Genomic DNA, 14,669 nt, shown 5'->3' on the forward strand with positions numbered 1-14,669 from the left:
AAATTTCCCAAAGTCCCACAACAGGTAAGTGGTAAGGCAGATTGAAGCCAGGATGTCTGGTTCCAGAATCAACATCTCTATACTTGACGCATACTGCCCAGAGAATTCAGTCCTCCTCTTGGCTCTGGCCTAGGGATACTGGGTGACTTAGATCCGGTATAAGTTGTTTTGGGTGAGATCCATGTGAGGGGAAGGATGCCTGGGCTGGGACATGAAGCCCAAGGACCAGGATGCACACTGCGTCAGGATGAAGCTTGTTACAGCAATCAGAATGGACTTCCTAAAACACATGTCACTCCAGCCCCCAAACCCTTCCTCCTGCATACAGAATAAAGTCCAAAGTAAAACTGATCTTGATCTAGCTCAGCATTCTTCTCTCTTGTTGCGTGCCCTGCACCCCATGCCTTAGGTACTCCAGTCACTTGGCTGACTACTGAAACTCTTGGCTCTCCTGAGCCACTGGATCTATGTTCAGCCTGTTTTCTCTGCCTGGAAAACCATTATACCTCCTTCTCCCATATATCTACTTCTCAAGGCCCAGCTAAAATTTCAGGTCCCCAAGGAAATACTCCTGGACCTTCTAATTCAGAATTAATCAATCTTCCCCAAGCCTCATTTTGTGCTTTATGGCAGAGATTTCTCATTGATTACCCGAATTCCCTGCCCTCTTGTTCCTTACTAATGAAGACCTGGTTTTATGGGAGTGGGCATGGGACTGAATTCTGGCCAGTAGGGTATAGGAAGAAGTTGATGGGATGTGCATTTGGAAAAGTTCTGTATAAGGGGGGCTGATTCAGCCGGGAGGCGTCTTTTGCTCTCTTCCTCATTTCTCTGGACTGAAATGTGGACAGAATGGCTGGAGCTGAGCAGCCATCTTGTGATCATGAGGGGATTTTGAGGATGAAAGTCACTAACAACATCTTGGAGCTAATCATGCCAGCCCTGGACTGCCTGCCTCCAGAGTTTCTTTTACATGAAAGAACAACAAATATTTCTATTGTTTAAGGCACTGTATTTGGGTCTCTTACCCAAGCCAAACACAAGTCCTAAAGAATACAAGTCTGTGCTTCTGCTGTGGTGCCTCTCCTAGCCTGCTTTCCACAGGCACTATTTAGGGATGTTGCTATCTCTGCAGACTATGGGAATCTGAAAGAAGAAAGACCATTTCTTGTTCATCTTTGATTCCCCTGGATGGAGGCTCCCTAATATTTGTTAAATTGAATTTCTGAATCATAACAAATCCCAAAGAATTGTCTACGTTGGTAACTACTTGGCATTTGATTTTGTCAAAACAAATGATGCTCACATGGCCCTGTGACTGGGCATCTGGATGGCGCTGTGAGAGTGCCCCATGACAGCTCTGATCGTGTAGATGGACCACTCTGTCCTCCATAGAGCTGCTGCCCAAGGAGGAGCCCCTGTGTCCACAGTGTGGCAAGATCTCTGGTGCTGTGTCGGTCTGTCCAGTCAGATTCCCTGTCCAGGATTATAATCACCCACCTTTGAAAGCAAAGGACCTTGGGCATACGACCTGTGAACTGACTGTGCTCAAAGTCAGGGCCACCCCACAGGTGGGTCCAGCTGCTTTGGTGGCTCCATTAGAGAAATGTGGAAGCCTGAGAGGAGTGTGACCCAGCCCTGCTCTCCCTAGGACTCCAGTGGCTGAATAATGAAGATGCAGCTTCCTGCAGCCCCCTAAACCATGAGGTCCCTTCTCAACCAGGGGGAGGTGACTGAGTTCCCTTTAATCTTGTAATTCTAGGCCTGGTGGAAGCCACCCAGAGAGCAGAGCCCATGTGGAAACAAAACCTGTGTTCCTAGATGCCCGGTGCCCCGAGGCAGGGCAGGGCCTTTAGCCACTCCATGTTGGCTGTAGGAACCCGGCCACCATGGCCAATGTGCTCCTTTTGCACAGGAAGAAGCAAACCAAGCTCTTGCTTTGATCTTTACAATTTGGCCTGGAAAAAGCCCTGAGTCTTCATTACCCCCAAGGACACCCCCAAGCCTGTGCCTGTTTTCTCATGACAAGAGAGTTCTGGATGGCACAACCGATGGGGCTGTGTATCTCTCTCTCCCTAGCACACAGTGGTGACCGACTCCTGAAAGGCAGGGGACACCCTTCTGCCAGCCTCCCGTCTGCCCAGAGGAAACAGGCCAACTTGCCCGGCTGTGCCTGGGGCAGCCCCTACTCCTGCTCCTTGCCCCTCCCTCAATTCTCTGTTCTTGCTGGTGATGTAACCTCCACCTGAGCTGTAGCGGGTATCTGGTTGGTGGAGATGATATTTTAATGGATACCTATTATGGCCATGTCCTTTGTATTATTTTTAACCCTTACAACAATGGGGAAAGGAGATACCATCATCCACATTTTACAGATGAGGAAACAGAGGCTCAGAGTCGTTCAGCAATTTGGTTGAAAGTCAATCAGTTCAGTGGCTGAGAAGGGCAGTTCTCGAGTCACACAACTCAGGTCAGCCCCAGGCTGCCTGCCCTCAGAGCCTGCCTCTTCCTTCCATTAAGCCTCTGCCTGCAGCTGTGACCACAGGACTAACTCGCCTGCCATCCAAAAACTTGCCTGCCTCCCCTAGTCCTCTGGGTCGTGGTCTGGCTCCCACCCAGCAGACTTGGGAGATCCCTCATTTCCCATTAGGAAGAGCTGCTCGGCAGGCTGTCAGGAGACCCTGGCCACAGCCCATGACTCAGACACTGAAGGGCATCTAATTACTGGACCCTGGTCTCCCTCTGCATTGCAAAAGCAGGTTGTCATTTCTTCGCCACAAACCCCAGGAACTGTCTTTAATTCCAGGCTCTCAGGGAAGGGTGGGAACTGCAGTGCTTTCTCCCAACCAAGGAGATGGAGCAAGACCATGGACAGCCCTTGCCAGAGAACATATAATTTCCTCAGATCCACTGGCGACAGGCTGCGCTGGGTGGCAGCGGCCCCCTTCAAGCTTCGATTTCCTTTCTCTATGAATCCAAGAGTCTGTTGTATGACTTCAGCTCCTGGAGTCGAATGTTCCTACTCCCACCTTGCTCTCTCCACTCTCACCCTGCTCTCTCCATTCCCAACCCTGCCCCCAGAGCCCCATGCCAACCCCTCAGGCAAGGACCATCTTAGAGAGAAGCCCTCAACAAATTACCACTTACCATTCCAAGAAAGCTCTGACATAATCTACAGGAACCCTAAAAATAAACAACCAAACCCAGTGCCCCTTCCACCCGCTTTTTGGCATGGGGTTCACTAAACAGAGGGATGGCAAGATCCTGCCTTGGGGCCTCCTGCACCACTTCCCCTTTCTGCCCCACCGTCCTTGTGGGGAAGGATTGTGCTAACTTCAGCAGCGTGATGAATGGGGACTGGAGGAGGGGAAGGGACTTTGCTGAGCAAGGAGAAAAAGGGTTTGGTGTGTTTGATTTGGTTTTTGCTGTTTGCCCTCAGGAATTCTGAACTGAGTTCCCGAACATACCACATAATGTGTCATCAAGACGACAGATGCATTCTTAAGCTCAGCCGACTGGGAAACTGGAAGCCAGAGCAGGAAAGGGACGTCTGGCTCCGTTGGGCAGCTGGGCTGCTGATGCCAGGTGGGCTGAGATAAGAGACACTGTGCCCAGCTGTAATGAGTGGGAGCCATCAAGTTCCCTTCCAGCCCAAATGTTTTCTGGCTCCTTGGTTTATGAGCTCAGACCCACTCAGAGATGACCCACCAAGCAGACTAAACACTTGCTCAGTAGCCAGCATGTCAGGTACACCCAAAAATGAGAATCAAAATAATTTTTGAAGAAATATGATATTTCCAAAAAAGCACCAAAGTAGTCATCACGGGCAAAGCTAGAAAATTATCAACCTTTTTTATATCTATTTTATGGTTTGGAATTTTTATTTTGAGTTACATATTGGGGAGGGTGGAGGCACCATACTCTTTTCAGGGCTTGTTGCCTCAAAAGCCCCAATCTGCCTCCAGTCCTGCCTTTGGAACACGTGGGCCTAAGATCCCCAAACCCAGCTGCTGCCTGCCTGGCACCCTTTGATGAACTACCCAAGAGTTTCAAGCCCACATACCCAGCCTTCCTTTCTTTCTTATCTAAATCCTTAATGGCCCAGGCAACACAGTCCTGCACAGCAATGCTTCCCAAAAGTTCTTCACGTCACAGCATACAGAGAAACCAGCTCCGGGGCTCCAGCTGTCCCAGGCCCTGCTCAATCCACACTCAGAATGACTCCCCGAAGCTGAGGGGATCCCTCAATGGCCCACCTGGAACCCATTCCCCAGACACCAGTGTGTCACAGCTCTGCCATCTACCATCAACCCCTAGTAACCAGTTAAAATCAGCGAAGTCTCTCTTAAATGCTACCATCCCCTGGCTGGCCAATGACCCCTTTTACAATACCTGATCCAGACCCATCGTGCTAATAGTGTGCCTTGCTAATAGGACTCTTCAAGTCCTGCCACCAAAACTTACCTGTTTCCTCTTCCTTTTGGACTATCTCCCAAATTAATGCCTATTTCTTGGACAACAATTCAGTAAATAACCCAATACATTAAATGGCAGCATTTAACCATTAGTACATAAACATAACTTAGTAGTAATTGGAACCAAAAGAAACAGGCACCAAATGGGGAGGCATTTTTAAGCAAGCAGGTCTTTCGTTATCACTCAAATCACATTAGACAGTGTTCCAATCATGGGTAACTTTGTGCTAGGAACACAACTGGGTAAGAAGAAACAGAGGGTTGAGACCCTTTGCCACCACTTCCCAACTGAGAGAGGGAGACCATGCCCACAGCTGGATCTGTTTCCTTATCTGTAAAATGAGGATATTGATCTCTGTCCGGCCTGCTTTTCTAGGGCTGTGACGATAGCCACATGGTATAAGGATGAAAATATGTAGTAAATTACAAAGTCCCCTATAAATGAGGAGGGAGGAAATGTAATTTGTTTCCAAACTGGGGCATTTTTGAGAGTAAAAGAGGGTGCTATTAATAACCATGCCAGGGCCAGGTACGGTGGCTCACGCCTGTCATCGCAGTGATTTGGGAGGCTGATGCAGGAGGATTGCTTGTGACCAGGAGTTCCAGACCAGCCATATTTACAAAAACTACATAGCAAGACCCCATATTTACAAAAAATAAAAAGTAACGAATTTTTATTACCAGGCATGGTAGCATGTGCCTGTGGTCCTAGCTAATCAGGAGGCTGAGGCAGGAGGATCACTTGAGCCCAGGAATTTGAGGCTGTAGTGAGCTATGATCACAACACTGCACTCCAGCCTTGGTGACAGAGCTGGAACCTGTCTCTAAAAAAAAAAAAAAAAAAAAAATGCTATGACAGCAGGAATAAACCAGGATGGTCCCAGACAAGCCAGCATGCATATCTTCCCTATTTACAAACACAAGAGATGTTCACAAAGGTGGGACATAAGATTGTGAAAAAAAATAGGGGCTGGGACTCAGACTCAGATTTCAGTCCTGGCTTCAATACTTGCTGAACCTCTCTGGGCTTCAGTGTGAAGTAAAATGGGGTCAACTGCTCATCAAATCTACAGAACCTGCAGAACTATTGTATGGATGAAACGAGCTCATCTCTGTTAAAAGTCTGAAGCCTGAAAAGTTCTATGCAGGGAGAGATGCTGGTATCACGCTTCCAGGGCTTGTGATCAGAGGCCCTTAGAGGCTGGGGCTGTACCTCTGGGTGGGCGTAGGCTGCTGCCGCATCCCTCTGCAGGGCTGAGCGGATGTCTGGCATGCTATCTAGGATGTTTTCAGAGCAGTTTTCTTTGCCTCGCTTATTTATCTCAGTTTGAATTTCTTCCATGTCCTCTTTGATTTGTTCGTTTTCCTTGGTGAGGTTTTTAGAAACTTCCTGAGAAGGAAAAAAAAGATGATCCATTAAAGCACCCGAAGACAAGCAGGAGGCAGCTAGCAGCCATCTTCACTCAGAGCACATAGACGCAACAGACAGGCTGAGAATTCATCCAACAAATGATTGGGGCTAGAGAGTGTGCCCAGCCTTGGGCTGAGCACTGGTACCAAGTCCCCTGGCAGTATTTCCGGGGCAGTTCAGCCCTGGGATATCCAACTGCAGGAAATACTGCCCAAACTACCCATAGCTTTTCTATTAACAACATTGCCAAGTCTCTGGGCCACAAGGACACCAGGCTCTTTTTCTGTCCTTTGTATATAGTCCACCTTTACTCAGTGTTGAAGAACATTAAAGACTTCCATTCACTCGCATCCCATACATGTGAACCAGTAGCTCAGTTAATGAAAGAGGGGCTTTCTAAGCAATTTTGGAAGAGGTGGCCAAACAAACAAACAAACAACAACAACAACAACAAAACTACTCCGCCTTTTTAATGAGCACAAACCATTCCCTGGTACTTTAAAAACATCACTTACATAGAAAATTGATAGGCCCACTTCAAACTTTCCTATTTACCCATAAAAACAGTTTCACTAAATGACCCCTCACTTGGCAAATTAGCCATGCTCCAGACCTGGTTCATACCAGAGAGGGTCAAGGCTACATTTCAGTCAACCAACACTGGTGAGTACCTCTTGAGTGTCTAAGTGTAGTGCTACAGAAAGAAAGGCTTTAAGTATCCTTGGGGTTCTGGACCTGGGTGGGGTGGGAGAGATGTCAACTATAACTAGAGACGGACAAACCATGTCAAGTTCTGTAAATGCCAAATGTGAGGGTTCCTGAGTTCAGAGCAAGAGGAGAGTGGAGGCGTCCCAGGTAGGTTCCTAGAGAAGGTGAACACTGAATGGGATTTAAATCAAGGAAAGTTGTCGACAGCCTTAGAGGTGTCCCTTCTCCTCTAGTTATTTTTAAAGAGATTTGACTACATTGAGATCCAACTTTGGCCCTCATACTAAAGTTTCCATGAGCAGCTACATTTTTAAATGTGATGTCCTCCGTTGGGCCCTGTTTATGAGGTTGAGGAAGCAACAACGTAAAATACAGGATGTGTTTGCTTTCTATCTTTCTTTACCTAACAGACACAGGAAGTGTAAAAGCTGACATTGCCAGGCACAGCTCTGCAGCCTGGTGGGATGCTACTAACATCCTAGAGGAAAGTTCCAGTGATGCAGAACCAGGGGACGTGGCTATATCCAGGCAGTGACACCCAGACACCGCGGCTTCCGGGGCTCCTACAGGGGCTGCCCAGAGAAGCCCAATAGGTGCTTGTTAAATGAACCTGGCTCCCGAACCATCAGCCATGCCATTCTTATGGCATTTCATTGCATGCCAGATCCTGAGCGCTGGAAGGGCTCAGTGTGTTCCATGGCACTTAGGCTAAGCCAGCCTCTCTAAATTGCACAGAATTAACTGTGAGAGCTAAATTCCATGAGAAAGAGGTCTTGTTTTAAGAACGCCCAGAATGAGTGATCTTCCTGGGTGCACAGTCACTCCTGATATGTGTTATCTATCAGGAGGTCAAGTGTAATGGGTAAGAGCATGGGTTTTGAAGGAAACCGGTTCACCCCTCCATGCTGTTATTGCTAGATCTGAGATCTCAGGCACATTACTGAAACACCTCTGCTTCAGTTTCCCATCTGTAAAATGGGGATAGTACTAGCACTTTTCCTATAGGTTGTTAGGAGAATTAAGTGAGTTAATATATATGGATGTGCATGAAACATACCGGACTAAGTGGCTGTTATTTTTCATAGAATGTTACAGCTGAAATGGACCCAAGAACTCATGCCTAACCTTTCCTTTCACAGAGAGGAACCTGAGGCCCAGAGCAAGAATGTGACTTGCTCAAGGTCACTACCAAAAAGTGACAGAGTGGAACCAGCACCCGGTCTCCTAGCCCTTGCTCCTTCAGCTCACCTGTTGGATCACTAAGAACACCAGGAGAGGATCCTGGCACACATACAGCTCTCAGCAGCACCAAGCATGCCCAAAAGCCAGAGAATACTTGCAGTGTGGGTTCAGGATACATGACAGGATATGCATAGATGCTGAGAAATACAGAAATGTTGGACTCTCATAAATCCTCACTATTCAAAGTGTGGTGCAGAGTTCAGCAGCATCAGCATCACACAGGAGCTTGTCAGAAATGCAGATTCCCAGGCCCGCGCAGACCTGCCAAATCAGAATCTGTATTTTAACAAGATCCCCAGACGCTCTGCGTACACATTAAAGTTTGAGAAGCACCGCCTGAAGTGGAGAAAGCTTGGGGCACAGCTGCTTGAAAAGTGGACAGAAATGTGTGAGAAGGTCTGTTTTATAGGAGCTGAGTTCCTTCTGGGACTGATGGGAAAAGTTCCTGGCCCCTTAGTGGGGTTCAAGCATTTCTGTAATCCATCAGCACCTGCTGAGAGCAACACCTGTGGATGCCTTTCCTGTAGCTCTCACAGCCTAAGACAGATCACCAAGCCCAAGCAAGTGCAGGGATTCAATGTGTTACCTTTTCATTAAGGCGTTCATGTGCTCAGTGCTGCACTGAGGGTTCAAGGGTGAGCAAGGCCACTGGGATCCTGCCCTGGTGAAGGTCACCCTCCATGAGGGGTAAATAGGCAATAGACAAAGAAATAGACAAGAAAATATCAACGAGTGAAAAGTGCTCTGCAGAAACTCTGCCAGGGTGATGTGACAGATGCAGGCACTGACTCCTGGGTCAGGTTGATAGGTTTCTCTGAGGAGCGGACTGAGGAGTGTCCACACCTGCGGCCCACCACTGGCCCCAGGACTCTACTAAAGGCGCTGATACCTCTGGGTGGACTGGCTGGCTGGGCCTAAGCATCCTTATTATTTGACAGAAGATCTCACTAGATTCCTAAACACCGTGCATCAGTGGGTGTGGCACGCTCACTGTGAGGCAAAGGGCGCCCCCCCAGGTCTTGGGGTTTCTAGGGCCCTAGGGAGCCCCCCTTCACATTTGTTTATAGTCTCCCATCCCCTTTCGGGTGTCAGTAAGGAGTTGTTATTCTGCATTCCCACAGAGGAGAGTTTTAGGCAAGCCTGCCCTGAGAACCCGGAGGAGTAGTACAGTTTATTCCCCTCACGGGAATGGCAAAGCCCGCCAGCCGCCTGAATAAACAAGAGGCTGGCGGTGGCATCACCCCATTGGCCTGCAGGGCTGAGCCAGCTGGTGTCCCCCAGGGCAGCAGCCACAGCTGCCCCTCCTTGGCCACCCCCAATCAGCCACCTCTAACCTGGGGGTGCTGACCCTCAAGAGCTCCCCACCTCTCCCTGGGACTCTGCGCTCCTCACACCAAAGGCCTTTGGTGAGGCAATTCTCAGGAGATGCAGGGGATGCCACCTGCATAGGGTACCCTCGATTCTGCCCTGGGGGATAGGTGAACCCCATGATCTCATGCCTCAGGCTTTTCCCCCTGGGACAGCTGCAACCATGACATTTATGGTGTGTGCAACTTGGCTCGTGGGCAGTGCTGGCAACGTGGCAGCGGAGGCGGGAATTGCACCTATCTGGCAGAAGCAAGTGTACCCATGGCCCCTGCCAAGGATCCTGGCACAATGAAGAAGAGGGAAGGGAAGAGGGAGAAAGAGCAGATAGATAGAGGGCTGGGACAGAAAGCTGGACACAGCCAACTGTGGCAATGAAAGATTTGGGAACTTTGTCCTCATGATTTCTTGGGCCAGGCAGAGCCAAGGAACTGAGGGGTGTTCATAGAACAAGTGCCATGTGCAGGACTGGTATGCAGTTGGGCACTGGAGGGTGCCTGATGGGAACAGTTGTCCACTGGTGTCACACTGCCAGATGGAACAGGTGTCCACTGCTGACTTCAGCCAGATGCACACACACCAGAGGGACAGAATGTGCAAACAAGGCAGGGACCCTTGGCAAAGGGGAACCGGATGCAGGTGGAGTTAGGGGTGCAGCCATCAGTCAGCCCTAGTCAGTATGGCTGGTGTTTTGACAAGCCATGGAGGGCCGGCACAACCAGATGTGCAGACTGGTGGAATGGGTATGAAGGACACAGACTGTATCCTGACCTTGTCCAGCTCTTAGACACGTGTGCGTGTGCCTGGGTAAGACTGTGTAGTGGCTTAAGCCAAAACCTTGGGACCAGGGGAAAGATGACCATGGGGCAGAACTCTGGCAGTTCTCTGTGGTCTCGCTTTTACAACCAGAACCAGGGACAGGGGTGTGTGTAGGGGAGGGTCTGGCTCTGGAGATCAGGTGTAAACCCACACCACAGTCATGGCCTGCTTATATAACCACATAGGGCAAGGGATGAAACCTCTCTAGGCCCCAGGTGGAAAAAGAAGGAATGATAACACCTACCTCACTCAGGCTTGGCATGGAGATGGATGAGGGGCTGCATGTGGTACAGTGCTGGGAAATCGGGCTTGAGGCATGTGGGTGAAGCTGGAGTGGAAGGGACCCTTGGGGTCTCCATAGCAGATATGCAGGTGGAAAAGGAAAGGGAAGCTAGGGTTTGGTATGGCTGGCGTGGGGAGGAAGGTAAGTACCCAAGGCTGGTGTGCTGTAGAGAGACACGTTAGACACCTGTGGGAGTAGACGAAGCCAGACTGCAGGTGGGCCAAACCCTGGCCCCAAGTCACACAGCAGGTGCACACAGCCACATCTAAGGAGGCTGCATAGAAGGCCGCCTGGTAGGTCCTGTGGGCATCAGGATTCCCTGGCAGATAGCTGGATGTGCATAGGGCTAAGATCCAGATGGCAAGCCCAAGGGCATATGGGACATAGTTTCTCGTGGGAGTGAACTGAGCAAGTGTGAGGGTAACTGGACCCAAGGAGGGAGGGCTCGCAGTTCCCATCAGCTCACCATGCTCACCCTTTGCACCATCCAGGAGACAGCTAGGACCAGATGGCCTGGGACAGCCACCCCAGCTGACAGCTGTCTCCTAGCCCCTGGTAAGAATGCTGGGGAAAAGAACAGCTGGAAAGAGCCGGCGCTCCTGATGGCAGGACAGGTGGGCCGTGGCCTAATCCCTCCGACCACAGCTGATGGGAGAGACAGGCAGGCCTGGGTTCAGGGAGCCACCAGCTGCCCCATTGAACACGCATCCAACCAAACAGCTGTGGAGCATCTGTCCTACATCAGGTGCTGGACCAGGGCCTGGGAAACAAATATGACTTGACCCAACTTGCCCTTAAGAAGTCCAGGGCCTGGCAGGAGATTCAAACAAGGCAACAGCAAGAAGTCCCAAGCCTCTGGTGATGAATTTCTGTATTAGGGATAACCTTACCCCTTAAAATAGGGCCACTCGAGCCATGCGCGCCTGCACATCCTGGCAGCTCTAAACTGTTTCTAGGCAGACAGATGGTGGGCTGACACTCGCACTGTAAGTCTCTTTAGCCAAGAAGAAAACCTTATATCCCACAATGGCAAATTAGATTTGAAGTATATACAACCCCAGGAGAGGTAATATATTGGCTTTAACTCATATTAAGATGTAAATTGAATTAAATAGCGTTAGGGCTGAAATATATCTTAGAAACATTAACTTCAACCCTCTGCCTTTTCACGTATGAGGACACTGAAGTCAGGCTGGGTAAGCAGTGCCCCCCTCCCAGCCTTCACTTGAGGAAGAAGAGTGAAATGACTTACAGCAAACCCCTCGGAGAGAGCAGATTTGATCAGGAGAGAGAGTGAGCCCTGGGGGTGTCTCGACAGGGGTGGAGGGTGGGAGGAAAGGGGAGGCTTGGAAAGAGACAGCTCCCCCAACTCACAGCCAAGTCTGCACAGATGAAAATTACGTTTTCTTATTAGCCGGTGAAAAGATATATCCACCAGGGTCAGGCATGCTTCTTTGATCATGCCTTTCAGTCCAGAAACACAAAAGCCACCAGTGCTTTAGGTGTGGGGGAGAAGACCCCAGCAATGCCTGTGCCAGTACATTCTGGGGAACAGGCCAGCTCTGGGTCTGGTAAATCCATTGTGGACTTAAATCTTCCTTGGAGGCAACATTATCAGGAGAAAAGGCTTCAGCTGGGACACAAGGTTCCCTGGTGCCATCTATGCTCATGGGTGTGGTTTGCAAATTCCAGCAGGTAGATTGGAGAAAAAGGAAAGAGACACACACCAGAAGGGACAAGGCAGAAATCACACTATGGAAAGCTTACAGGCATGCATCTATTTTAAGAGCATGGGCTATGCACCCACACATATACAAAGGCGCACGTGTACATAAGCATTTCAAGCACTTATAAACACTTACAGGTATCCTGCAGCAAGGTGGGGGTGGGACATTTCTTCAATAAAATTTGCAAATTTTACGGAAATGACTGAAACCAACTAAAGCTTTGATGCTGAAGATTATTTTAATGATCTGTCCCTCTGTTTGTCTTTTTCTCCACTTTAGTAATAAATCTGCCCCTGGAAGCAGTATGTGCTGCTCGGGGTTGAACACCATGCCTCTAGTCCTGCTGCCTTCAGAATCCACCTTTAGGCCTGGGCAGCCTACAAGTCTTTGGGTCTCTGAGTGCACTGGGAGCTCGGATGAAGTCTTTTCTTGAGCTGAGTGAGTGCCACTGCCAGCTCTGTATGCAATGAACAGGGCTTGCCTTTGCCTTTGAAATTACAGATTTTCTTTATAGACTTTTAACTCCTATATCTTCAGATACTTATGTTCTGTGCCCACCCACCCCTCAACTCCAACATATACCCACACTTCCTGCATGCCCTTCCCCTTCCCAGCCACTCACAGGAAAGAAAGGTCAGTTGGGGTCTATGCTGGACTGCTGACCACCTTGAGTGTTTCTTGTTCCTGGAGCAGTTCTAAAACTGTTTTATGAGGTTTCAGACCTCCCCCAGTGAACTGGAAAGATATTTTTGGAGTTAAGTTTCTAGAACACAGCGAAATGATCCTACTAAGTTATACCCTCCAAATTGACAAAATCTGCAAAGTCTGACAATACCAAGTGTTGGTGACGATGTGTGTAGAACTTTTTTTGTTTTGAAACAGAGTCTTGCTCTGTCGCCCAGGCTGGAGTACAGTGGTGCGATCTCAGCTCACTGCAAGCTCTGCCTCCCGGGTTCACGCCATTCTCTTGCCTCAGCCTCCAGAGTAGTTGGGACTACAGGTGCCCGCCACCATGCCCAGCTAATTTTTTGTATGTTTAGTAGAGATGGGGTTTCACTGTGTTAGTCAGGATAGTCTCCATCTCCTGAACTCGTGATCCACCCACCTCGGCCTCCCAAAGTGCTGGGATTACAGGCGTGAGCCACCACACCCAGTGTGTATAGAACTTTAATACCCTGCTGGAGGGAATGTAAACTTATACTACTACTTTGGAAAACAGTTTGGCAATATCTCGTGAAGTTGAAGATAAGCATAACTAATGCTTACCTTCTAGTTCCATTTATCTAATGTACCACAGAGAAATGCAGGCACACATGCACCAGGGTACATGCACAGGGATGTTCATGTACAGGAATGTCCATGGGGCTATTCTCAATTATGAATGCAGAAACTGGAGACAATCCACATATCCATCATCAGGAGAACAGATACATTGTAGTATATTCACACAATAGAATACTACACAGCAATAAAAATGAATGAACCACAAGACACAAAAACAACATAGATAAATATTAAAAATATAAAATTGAATGAAAAAACCCAGCACACACACACACACACACACACACACACTTCTGTAAGATTCTATGTATTCAACATTCAAAAAAGGCAAAATGATTACATTTAGGGACGCATCCTTCAATGATGAAACTATAAAGAAAAACAAGGAAGATGCTCAACCTAAAAGTAAGGATAAAGGTTCCCTTGAGGGAAGGGTATGAGTAGGAGAGAGCATGTGGGGGCCTTTTGGGGTGTTAAAATTGGTCTGTTTCTTGAGCTGGTTGGTGATTACTAGGCATTTTGTTCACAGTAATTTTTTAAACTACATTCATTGTTTATACACTTTTCTATGCATGTGTCATTTTTCATTGTTTAAAGCAAAAGCTTACCCAAAATCATTCCACTAAGCAGAGCTGCTCCCAGAGCTGATTTTACCAAAAGGTAAACTCAAAATAGTTCAGATTCTATTTCTCTCTCCTTCCTTCCTCTTTCATCTGCAAATGAAGTTTCCATTCCTACCTCCTCCTATATACTTAAGGTGGAACTGTGGCTGTAGCCCATAAATGTGTGCTTGCTTATACTGCCAACCATTGATCTTACTCTGGGCAAAATGCCTCTCCAATCTGACCCCTTTTGTCTTGTCTGACCTCCAAAGAACTCCCATTGGGACTCAAGAATATTCAAGGACCAGGAGCAGATTTTAACTTCCATTCCTCCTGCAGAACCGAGCTGGAGAGGGAGTGTTTTTTCAATTTACCCAACATTCTGCCTTTTCAATTACTGCAGACTCCAGACAGTCAGCTGGCATGAGCCTTGAGACAAACTCGAGCAAATACAATGCGCCACTATTCGGGCACAGGGGCCCAGATCCATCTGAAGACTACTGTCACACTTCAGCACCCTATCACCTTAGCCTCTCTAGTTGGGAAACCTCCTTCCCGAACTCAACTTTAATCCTGTTTAATGGGACTGTGGGATATAGTCACAGTTCTGCCTAGAAATTCCCTTGGAAGAGCTATTGTTTGAAGTTCCTGTTAGGAAAAACTGATGCTTGCAGGGCAGATGGCAATGATTTGAAGACCCTTACAGGGTTGATTAGAAAGAGCCCTGGACCAGGAACCAGAAGGCCCTATACT

General features: G+C 48.4%; 1 protein-coding gene across 3 annotated transcripts in view; it reads right to left on the minus strand.

Annotated features, from left to right (window-relative positions):
* Window positions 1–14,669, minus strand: part of OLFML2B (olfactomedin like 2B) — a 40,961-nt gene that overhangs the window by 17,275 nt on the left and 9,017 nt on the right. For all 3 annotated transcript variants that reach the window (XM_025365881.1, XM_025365875.1, XM_025365869.1), the window contains exon 5: window positions 5,689–5,865. In XM_025365881.1, the coding sequence (XP_025221666.1) occupies window positions 5,689–5,865 (177 nt within the window). The remainder of the gene's footprint in view (window positions 1–5,688; window positions 5,866–14,669) is intronic.

The sequence above is a fragment of the Theropithecus gelada genome, chromosome 1, assembly GCF_003255815.1.
Source record: "Theropithecus gelada isolate Dixy chromosome 1, Tgel_1.0, whole genome shotgun sequence".
Taxonomy (NCBI): Eukaryota; Metazoa; Chordata; class Mammalia; order Primates; family Cercopithecidae; genus Theropithecus; species Theropithecus gelada.